General features: G+C 34.8%; 1 protein-coding gene across 1 annotated transcript; it reads left to right on the top strand.

Annotated features, from left to right (window-relative positions):
• The first annotated feature begins 372 nt into the window (after nucleotides 1-372).
• LOC110440453 lies at nucleotides 373-8,194 on the top strand. The gene is made up of 5 exons (XM_021483552.1): nucleotides 373-488; nucleotides 1,546-1,585; nucleotides 3,980-4,190; nucleotides 5,985-6,193; nucleotides 6,911-8,194. Exons 1-5 carry the CDS (start codon nucleotides 465-467, stop codon nucleotides 7,456-7,458), a joined length of 1,032 nt encoding a protein of 343 aa, XP_021339227.1. The 5' UTR covers nucleotides 373-464; the 3' UTR covers nucleotides 7,459-8,194.
• The last annotated feature ends 3,702 nt before the right edge of the window (nucleotides 8,195-11,896 follow it).

Here is an 11,896-nt window from a genome sequence, read left to right as displayed (position 1 = left end):
AATCTCGTCAGACAGAGTCCGGTGTTGTCAGCATTCCCTTGATGCACCACATTACTACTGTTATCAACTGATCAATCTGTTTCAAACCTTCTCTATTGCTTAACATCACACTGCAATGTATTTTAAATCAATAAGATTGTTTTAAATAATTAAACTCAATACAAAAGATATGTTGGTATGTTTCCTATCTAAAATTATCCCCCACAGACAAAACAAAACACAAAAACTAAAAGTAATCGATTTCGAACGGTAAACTGTGGATGTCAATAAACGTGGGGTATTGTCACTTTACTGGTGTAACCCACTATTGATGCCATAGACTAAACACTAATCAAACTCTATCTACGTTATGTTGTAGCCCGGACTAAAAGCCGACGCGATATTATTTACCTTGCAAGGTGAGAACACATGTACATCGCAACTCATTCAGCTGCTACGGACTCGGCCAGAAGACTGCTGACGACATGTCAACTTTTAAATTATCACACGTATGTATTTTTTGTTTGTTCCTGCTTTCAAACCCATATTTTGAAACTGGTTTTTGTTGCATTTTATTCTGGTATATTTTTTATTTTATTTTACTCCAGCGAACGATATACATTTTTTATCATTTTAACCGAATGCAAACATGCCCTAAGACTTGTAAGTGTATGAGATTCAATAGTTTACTATACTTGAACAATTCCAACGTTAAATATCTGATATAAATGATACAATATCAATGAAAAACCTTCGTTGAGGAAAATATGTGGTCATATATGGAACTGAAAAAGTGATGTTGACATCGACATATGTGGTTATATGTATATGAACATGAGAAAGTGATATTGACCAAATCAAAATCGAGGTTAATATATTTTTTTGCAGGTCTATATGACAACATTTTCACCGAAAAAATCTTTTATATTTGATGCTAAATTATGTTTAGATAATTAGAAATAAGATGCAACGTATGTAAATTGTCAGGAGCAAAATACTGCGTTTGGTAGAAAGAATTGTGACGTTACAAATGAATGACGTCATAAAGTTAATATTATCTAACTGTTTCTAGAAATAGTAAGACCGAGTCAATATCACAAATCACCGACCTCCACTTGGTTATGATCCTCCAAACGAGGATGTAGGGGCGCTCATTCGAGCGCCATCTAATAAAAATCAGAAACGAATGAATCTACATATTATATATATTTATATTGTGTTTGAACATGTTTCTAAGTCGAGACTAAATGTTTCCCCGTTGAATATATTAAACCTTTGGCAGAATATTTTAGTTACCGAATTCGTTTGAGTAATGGTATTCCGGACCACTATAAATATATATGGTTATCAATCTGAAACCTCGTGTATAAAACACATTTTTTCCCAAATGTATGTTTCATATTAAATTCATTTTACCCATCAAATCCATTTTCATTTGATCTTAGCTGTTGCGGGGATATCATATACCAAACAAAAGTAAACATACAAACAAACAACCAAACGGACCTCCAATCACATGGTTTGGTCAAAATATTAACTTAGTATTTTTTCTTCTTAAATCTTCAGGTTTTTCCGCTGCTTATCCCGTTCTGGTATTTCCAAAATGGTAAGTGCCAAACATGCGATTGTTTTCAATGTATAGCAACAACAGACTTCCATGGCTTCCAACCCACTTTTCTTGAATTACTTCGTTAACAGCAAGAAATAACGCTATTTTATTTTTATTTTATTTTACAACCATTTCATATACGAGAAAATGAAGTTATGACAATTTTGCAATTTGTATGGGTACACAATCTAAGATAACACTATTCTGAAAGAGTCATTTAAGAGTTTGAGCTTATTCTCATGCTTTATTTAAACGGGTACCTATAAACAATCTTTTCACTCTGAGAAAGTGTTTTCTTATCCATAAGTTTTCAAACGATGAGTCTCTATGAGCAACACACATTTATTTATTTATTCGCGTCAGATCTCAACCAGAAAGACACAACCTTTTAAAACAAATCAGTGTGTATCCTAACTGTGTTTTACATTTCTTTGAAACCTGTTTCAAATTTTGAAAAGTTGTTTGGCATTAAGTGGGTCTGAATACGAAAACTTTGTCTCATTTTTCTTCTTACATTTTTATTTTGATGCAATGTATAAAAACAGTAACATAGAAATACCTTACACTGCATGTAGTATCAAATCCAAAAGAAAAAACTAGAGAAAGCTTTTGAACAACAATTTGATCATGTTTTTAGCGACAGTGTGAGGGTGAAAATAGAACACTCAATGCTTTAAGCTCATTATAAAGTAAACAATATTAAAAATAATGGAAGACAATAGATATACATATTTAAACTTTCACGACATGAAAGTCCTATACATGTTACAGCTTATTTGATTTCGCAGCTCAATGCCGTGGTGTGTTGAAACACATGGTAAGGGACTTCCTTCTCAAATACCTTTATAATACTATGGTCAACCGATCGATACGACATTGTGTGAACATTTTATAAACAATAGTTGAAACAACGCTTATGTTTGGTAGTTTTTTATACGTGTTTAAATAGAGTCATTGATTATCGCGCTGCACGCCTTGTTTTAACTATTCCTAAAAATCACGTTCGACGATTTAAAAACTCATATAAAAGCTAAAACATGGCCTACATATCAAGTTGAAAGTCCATTGCAACGTCTGAAATATATTATTAAATATATTTTTTGTACCCGCGCTTTTAACTTGTTTTCATTAAATAAATTGTTGAACGTCTTGATTTTTTATTTGTTGGATAATGTTGCCATTCAGATATGTGATTTCAGAACAATAATGGTGTTGATTTAACAGGTTTGGTTGTAAACAGTCCGGACATTTGTATGATTATTTTCTTTACTGTAATGAACATTCCTTTTTGATCTTGTGTTCTGTTCGCTATATCATATACATTGCCTGATTGTTGGGAAACACGAGATTTATCATGCCTCACGAGGGCAAAAGAGGGAAATATGACCGGAAGAACTAAAGTGCGTTAGGCCCACACGGTGTTTCCTTATCCCGTCATGTGATCAGTATTACCCAATTAGACACGCAGTAATATACATGAAATATAAGCTTCCATAGCATTTTTTGCGGGATGTATGAGAGGATAACTAACACGAAAATAGAATTAACAACGTGATATTGGAAATTATGAAATTAAGATCAATAAACATACAGACAATATAACACTAATAAAATATCTTTCTATGGCACAAACAATGTATTAACCAATACAAGAACTTGAAAACAAGAAAATCATTTTTTGAAAAAGGACGTCGGAGAGGAATTATCTGTAAGTAATATCAAACAGTCTTGATTCTCTATTTATAAAGTCCTGGTGTAGGCTAATGCCTATATATATATACTCATACTGTATCTGAATGGGCGAAGATTGAGGTATAAACATATGAATTTCCATGGGGTTAAAATTCACCGTGATCATGCCATCTTTTAGGGGGCATGTTAAGCCTTAACCTTGAATTCTCGGACTTTTAAATTATCGTAGATTTGTTTTGGCTTGATATAGTTTAATGTCCTAGTAACTGCTAAGGTCATTGAAGGACGTTCCTCGATGCGTGCAACGTATATGTGTATGCATTCTTGAGGTCATGTATCTTGGTGTAATTGCCTCCTGGCGATGGCGCGGATCTGATGCCGACTTTGTGGTGCTATCTCACTAAAATATCATATCAAAAGCACCAAGCAAGCTATTACGCCCGGTCACATTATACTGACAATGTTTTCATTACCCTAAGTTCTAAACGTTTAGCTACAATGATAGACTGGTGATGTATTGGCATACCATGCAAATTGATGTAATGTTATTAGTGTTAATGTAATGTTTTTTCTTTTGATATTTAACAAGAAATATATAATTTACGTAAATTTCGGGTCGTATTTCAGGTTATAATATATAGGGCATATAGTAAAACTACATGGAAAAGTACCTATGTATGACTCATCTGTGCTTTCTAGCTGGATCTTCCATAATCGGCTGCCCTGAAGTCACACCGTCTGCAATTTCATATTTGGATAACGGTGTCACGTGGTGTTATTGGTTAAAACCCTCAACCCAGGACTCCGTCTACCAGCAGCTCATGTGTGCTACAAATGGCGGTACACTGGCAAATATACCATCTGCATCTCACGAGGCGGCTGTGACAACAGCGTTAGGCTCTACATGGAGGTAAGTTTAGATGACCCCTTTTAAAATACTTTCTGGGATGTAGCTACATTATGTATAGGAGCTCATCAACCGAGGTGGTAGAAAAAGGTCACGCTGCCATGTGACCTGCACAAAATTTCCTATAAAGAAAAGAAATCTAAAGCTGCTCCAGAAATGGATTGAAATGATACTGTCACCCTCCGGTGTACGAACTTTGCCATATCATCGTGTTTGTTCTCTGCATTTTGTAGCCGATCACGATGTTTTCGAATTGTTCCCTGGGAACAATCGTAATAAACTCTTTGTCAAACGCAGTACAGCTTTAATTAAAAAGTGTGAGAAAGACCACCATTTTGAACAAAACATGCCTAGATGTTTGTCACATAGCGATGAAAATCCCGTGACACAATTTTTCAAAAGTCCAAATCATGACACTAATTACTTATTTATAAATTGTAATCTTCGAAAAATCAAAGTTATTTCCCATTTGATAAAAAAGACATACAGCCTGCATTACCTGCTGTATTCAGACCTTAATAAACAATTATTACTTTTCATTCTGACTATAAAGGACTTAGGTAAAGGGTACCACTGCATCAGTCACAATCGCGATTTTAAGAGTTTCACTTAGACCTTTGTACTATGGAGCCCCTAAACTGACATGCTACACATTTATTTTATTTCGTTTTATCGAAATATTATTTCGTTATAACGTTATAACGAAATAATAATTCGAAAAAACCCAGTACAAGAATAATTCGTTATAACAAAATAATACTTCGTTTTATAGAAATAACAAAATATTCATTAAAAAAAAACGAAATACTATTTCGAAAAAACGAAATAAAAGTTCGTTATAACGAAATAATATTTCGATAAAACATAATTATATTTCGACAAAACGAAAAAAGAATTCGTTATAACGAAATATTATTTCGAAAAAATCGAAAATGAATAAGTGTGTAGCATGTCAGTTTAGGGGCTAAGTATTATACTTTTGTATTCTCACCTGTACATAGGCAAGTGAAGCAACTAAAAGGATTTTGTTCTGACTTCAAATTATGTGTTTTTCATTTTTCATAATGTTCAATATTTTGTCATTGGCTTACCGTCCGGTAAATTGGTCACTCATTTCAACGTTGAACACTGATAACTAATTGATGACAACATTGACATGTATGCTTTGTAATGCAAATGTCATTAATATTATTGGAATCTTAACGGTCCTTCAACACCGAAGAGGTCATTAGGGCCAATAAAAGTAGATAAAACATTTTAAAGGAAAAACATCAAACAAACGGAAAGATAAAAGACAAATCCGAAAAATTACAGTGGCTATGGTTAGTTATATCTTTTTGAACAGACCAACACATTTAAGGTAGGTTAGAATTGTTGAGATATAAACTGTTTCGGAGAGCTTTGAGATTTGTTAAAATAATATAAAAAAGTTGGCTAAAGGTCAATGAAATCGAATCACAAGTATTTTACTGTAAATAAATCGGTCCTTACTTTTTTTCCGTTTGTTTGTTTGGGTTTTTTTGTGTATTTTTTTTAACATTCATAATTCATCCAACAACAATTCTCTAAACTATATTGTATCTTGAATTTTATGGAACACCTCTTTTAAGAAAACACTTTTTTAAAATAATATTTTTTATATTGGTAATAGAAGTTACTTTTCGGTACCCTTGACCTTGAGAATCTAGGGTTTAATTGGGCAGCACAAAAATGTAAGTACAGTTGCACCTGTTTATAAAATAAGAAAACATAACTATTATCGTACTTACTACTAAATCACCCTTTCTCGACTTGTAGTGCCACAACTGATGTTTATATTGGTGTAAGGGACGTGACCAATACCGGTAACTTCCAGACGTGGGCTGGGGACACTCTCACGTATACCAACTGGGGGAGTTCCGAACCACAATCTTTCCAGTTCTGTGTCTACATGGACCGAACAACTCACTTGTGGCACACCACGCACTGTAACGTCCATATCCTTGCTTTATGTTACTGTGTTATAGGTAAGAACTCAAGCAATTGTTTAATATTACATGGAACAACAATTAGCTTCGATATTTAGATAAAAGATTGTTAAAGGAAAGTTCTTATATAGACAGCTGATAATCATGAACTTAGCTACAGTACCTGAAAAGTGGTTGGTATATGGCCCCAGTCCCAGTAAAATTATAGCGAAAACGAAATTAAGGGGAGGTTACTGTATGAAAAGCCATTGTCTCCTGTCCTTTGCATGCAGTGGGACACTGGTCCTTAAATTGAAGCCATTACAAAAGTATTTGATAGTATATAATGTTTTATTACGCTGGCTGAATTAGGTCGGAAAATGATATTCGATATGATGTTTTTTCTTCTTACCAAACCCAAACAGAAACGGCTTAAGATTTAGTGTTACCTGTCAGGCCGATTAAGAAAGCGTAATATGTCCAGCTGAAATGGAAGTCGTTTTCCTGCCATTTACCTTTCAGGTGGTTTATATAACAAACATTCATATCAGCCAAACAAAGACAGTTGGTACTTACTGTCAAAGGCGTCATACCTTACATGGTCTATTTATCTTTAAAAGGCAACAAATCGTATCGCATGACTACCGTTTGCACGTGCAAATAAAAAAGCAGAATACAAATATTAGATTGTCTTTGTCACGCCATTATTAATTAGTCAAAGAAACCAAAAAAGCTGATCAATTACGTTATACATTAAAATTAAAACTATTGTTTCAGATTCGAATGACCCGTACACTTGTTCCGGAAATGTTGTGACTGGCACTGGTGGAGTTACTAGTAGTGTCACGACAGTTTCTAGCAATACAGCAACTGATCAGACAACGTCTAGTAATGTTTGTTATCCCTCGATTCTCACGAGTTGTCTTTCTTGCTGTTATGCCCAAGCGACACCGACAACAAGCTCACTTGGAAAATCGTTTACTGATATAGTAGCTGATTTAAAAATCGATACCAAACAGACAAATAGGTATCAGCGGAAGTTACAGAGTGTCGCGGATTATCGCCCTTTGTCCGTTGGCATAGGAACTATAGCTATTCTTGTTCTTATAACTGTCGTCGCTGTCATCGTTACCTGCGATATCCCAGTCCTTGGTGCCCAATTCAACTTGATCCAAAGATCGATGCGCCGCCTATTTTGTCGATCACCTAAATCACGTGTGAGACGACGTTCAAATCGGGTTCATTCGGATCCTTGTGATCAAACAGTCGCTTCGCAACCTACTACGTCGACGACCAAGATCACAAGTGATACCGCATCCAAGTAATAAACGCAGATCCCTTTGATCAGACGATCATTGCGCCACCTACTGCATTGAAGTCCTAGATCACGTGTGACATTCAACTAGCATACACGCGGGTCCTATTGGTCAACTGATTGCTGCGTCGACAACCTTGAATACGTGAAATGCGACAACATAAAAGTAATTTAAAAGCGGATCCCTTTGATCATCAGAACGATGTGTCACCCACTGCATCGTCGACCTAGGTCACGTGTGAGGCGACATGGTAACATGTATACCAATGGAACATAGGGTTTTGTACCGATTCCGTACTCCCAACAACTCCTTCAAACATAAGGTGCTGGAATGTGAGGACTATATTCGAACTTCGCGTTTTGAGGGGAGATCTGAATGTCAAAGTGGGATGAAAAGGAACACGGAGCAAACCAATGGAAAGTAACTAACACCAAAAGCTAGTTGCTGAGCTGATTTAATTAGGCCCTACATGTTATTAACATAAGACAAAATATCTGTGATATCATGATTTCTGGCAGTTCTATGTATATTTACAACAAATTGTTTGTTTTTAAGTCGCCATATGCATTGATTTTTCACTGTAGAAATCGATACGCGACCCGCACGTGTCATTGGCTCGTACAGCTAGATACAAATAGAGTATACTTGATATTTTCCATTTTCTATATTTGCTACAAATGATGGAATATTTGTTTAAAAGATAAGTAAACAAATCTGTGTTTGGTTCTATTTTACACAAAGTGGTTAAAGACACGTGTCTATGGTTGGGTAGTAAAANTATATATATATAATAAAGGGAAAGTAACAAAGTAATCGAATTCGAACGAAATAACCTATGATCAGACTTATTGTTATCATGAAATCCATAATTCCTGTTTGACAAATGTTTAATTTTGATTTGAAAGAATCTACATGTAAGGGTAATTGCTTGGTTGAAATCAATAAGCGTTATTTAATTTCTACAAGATATATTCAGTTTTGACATTCATCATGAGCGCTATATTAATATAATCCTGTCGAAATATTATCAATTATGGACTTTTGTTGAGATGAATATGTAGTCATATGAACCTGCGAAACTAATATTGACCGAGACTTGGCTCTATCAATATCACTCTCTCCGGTCCATCAAAGGCAATATGCACCACAATAAAAATTCTTTAACTGTTATCTTAGATGCTAAATAACGTTTAAATCATTAAACAAGATTGAAAGTATAAACAGTTTACGGAGGAAAGACTGCATTTGGTAGAGGAGATGGTGACGTTGCGATTTAAATGATGTCATAAAGTGTATATTAACCTGATGTTTCTTAAAATAGTAACACAAATCATCAACCTCAGCATGATTATGATCTAACCAATGAGGATGTGGGGAAATGTGTATCATCTAACATATACTTTTATTGATTCATTAAATCTTTATTTATAATGATTACTTATGTTCCTTTACTTATACCCTTAATCGAAAACGACATACAACTTACACATTTTTCTCATATTTTTGTGAACAGGAAAGGTCATTTGTGCCATAATTTTAGGTATCGTTGCCTAGTCATATATATGTACATCAAAATAACGGTATTTTGAATATAAAAAGTCGATTACAAGAAGGAGTTTACGGCTTTATTTAGACAACAAAGCGTCAGCGGCAGAGATGGCAGTACATCAGACAGTAGAACAATGGAAAACACCAATATGCTGGTCCGGGGGGAAATGTTGTTTGAAAGCGTTCTTATCGACGTTAAGTAAATGTAGAATTCACTGATGCTTCAAGGAATGAACAGGTCGAAATTTAAGGGGAAAATCTATCTATCACCATACCATGTATTTGTAACATGAAATATTGAGTTAACGACAAGAAAGAGAGAAAACACATAATGTATCGACTTTGTTAAGAATTCACTTTGAAACAGTAAACGAATAACGGAAAAAAATAAATGTTACAGTTTCAGAGTTTTTTGTTTGTTTGTTTGTGTTTAACGGCCCATCGAAAACTGTGGTCATTTTTAAAACAAGCATGCGAGTAGCGTGAGCACCAAGGGATTAAAATGAATATTTTTGTTCAAGCATTCGCATGGTATGTGTAAATAAAAAATGTGAAAGGGTTTAAAAGTTAAAGAGATAATAAATAGATTATATGGAATATGCGATTATGGATAACGTCAAAGAGGGTAAGGTGGGTCAAAAGACATCATAGTCGATATAATATACCGATGTCTTTCAACTAGTTACAGTTTAAGAAGCTTTATACAAAACAACGAAGACAGAAAAGTACAGTAGAAATGCTGTAGACATGCTGCATTTGATGCTGCATCAGATGTTGAGGTATAATACCTTAGATGCATCAATGGTCCAAGTTTGGTTGGTCTAGCACTTATAGTTTCCGAGAAACTAACTTAAACGCAACAACTTAATGTTTGATGGAAATGCTGGAAAAGTCAAATTCAACCAAAACCTTAATGTTGACGTCGCCGGAAAAAACCCCACCTTAGTCTCGCTGCCGCTTCGTCGTCGTGGCGAGACAAAAACGTTGTAAATGTAACGAGATATTGTGCCACCAGATCTAGGATTTAGGCAATAAAAACACATCAAATAAAAAACATATTTAATAGCTCAACTCGAACCGAATAATAATAAATGTAACATCAAAATATGTACTGTGTAACATGACACAAGAATGATGAGTAACGAGAGCAGTCAACTTATCAACTTTGAACGTTTGATGTTTGAAACCGTTCTTATTAATGTCAAATAAATGTAGAATTCGCTGATGCTTCAAGGAAAGAATAGGTCGAGATTTAAGGGGGACATCTTGCTATCACCATGTATTTGTAACATGGAACATTGAGTTTGCAACAAGAGAGAGAGAGAGGCAACAGTATTTTTGTAACATTTATAAGTAGCTAAAAACTATTTGACAATTTGCTCAGCAAACTTTGTGAAAACTTGCGAAACCATATGATCCCCAAAACGGTATCTGAATTAACCAGCATGATTTAGGACGGCATTGCTTGACGGAATACCAGCAGAATGATTCAAGGCTTCGGTTTTTCTTTTGGAAACGATCATTTCCTTTATGTTAAGAGTTAAATGCAAATAACAAAATCACATTATGTATCTACTGTATTACAAAGAATTCACTTTGAAACAGTAAACGGATTACAGAAAGAGAAAAAATAGGAGGAATATTAACGTTTTCGGAGTTTTTTGTTTTTGTTTGTGTTTAACGGCCCAACGACAACTGTGGTCATTTAGGGCCATGGTGGTTTATTGTTTTAAACAAACATGTGAGTATCGTGAAGAAAATCAGATAAAAACGAATATTTTAAAAAGCATTCGCATGGAATGCGTAAATAATTGAAATATGAAAGGGGTTAAAATAATTAAAGTTAAAGTTATAATGATTTGATTATATGGCATATGCGATATATAGAGAATGTCAAAGAGGGTAAGGTGGGTTTAAACACATCAGAGGCGATATTCTACGCCTTATACAAAACAACAAAGACAGAATAGTACAGTGAAAATGATGTTTAGCTTCTCTTAATTGTTTCACGATATCAACACAATTACAGCAATTTTGTGTTTTTACGGACTACTCTGTATATGACTGATAATTGATATCTGCTAAAATGAAACTACTGTTAGTGCGTCAAAACATGGGCCTGTAGGTATTTGCAGAATGTTAGTTATATGTCCAAGGCTGTAATTGGCAGGGAGGTCGGCAGGCAAAGACAGCCTTGTCTGCATGGTCACATGATACAGGAATTTATCTATTACTTGCAGGTAATGAAATTTCTAAATGTTGTTAAAATATTAGTGTCATCTGTCCGTCAGGGTCAATGTTGTTAATGAGGGGGAGCCCGATTAAAACAACTTCGAATTTACATAATCACTAGGTACAGTAAAAATATTGATTACTTCTGTTTAAATTTTCTGAATTTATTGGCTAGATAAAGAGGAAGGTTACAATTTAAGACGCCCAGAAAAAAAAGCCATTCGGATTGATACATGTGTGTCTCGCCTGTGCCCCGCTTTAACCATCAATAAACCTATCAGTGAAATAAATTCAATGTATTCATGCAGCATTTGATGTACGGGTTGAGATATACTACCTAAGATGCATCTATGGTCTATGTTTGGTTGGTGTAGCACTTATAGTTTCAGAGAAACTAACTTAAACGCAAAACCCTAATGTTGATGGAGATGCGGACAAAGTCAATGGACCATGAAAGGTACACCGCATCCAGCATTTGATGCATGGGTTAAGATATACTACCCAAGATGCATAAATGGTCCAAACTTGATTGGTGAAGCACTTATACATTCAATGAAACTAACTTAAACGCAACAACTTTATGTTGACGTCGTCGCCGGAAAATCCCCACCATAGCCTCGCTGCCGCTACTTCGTCGCGGCGAGACAAAAATGTTGTTAATGTAACG

The sequence above is a fragment of the Mizuhopecten yessoensis genome, unplaced genomic scaffold (assembly GCF_002113885.1).
Source record: "Mizuhopecten yessoensis strain PY_sf001 unplaced genomic scaffold, ASM211388v2 scaffold11183, whole genome shotgun sequence".
Lineage (NCBI taxonomy): Eukaryota > Metazoa > Mollusca > Bivalvia > Pectinida > Pectinidae > Mizuhopecten > Mizuhopecten yessoensis.
This window is presented reverse-complemented; position numbering and strand designations above follow the sequence as displayed.

Coding starts and splice junctions, on each gene's coding strand:
- LOC110440453 (XM_021483552.1), top strand. CDS start 465: ATGTCAACTTTTAAATTATCACAC. Junction 4,191..5,984: donor GCGTTAGGCTCTACATGGAG/GTAAGTTTAGAT, acceptor CTCGACTTGTAG/TGCCACAACTGATGTTTATA. Junction 6,194..6,910: donor TTTATGTTACTGTGTTATAG/GTAAGAACTCAA, acceptor CTATTGTTTCAG/ATTCGAATGACCCGTACACT.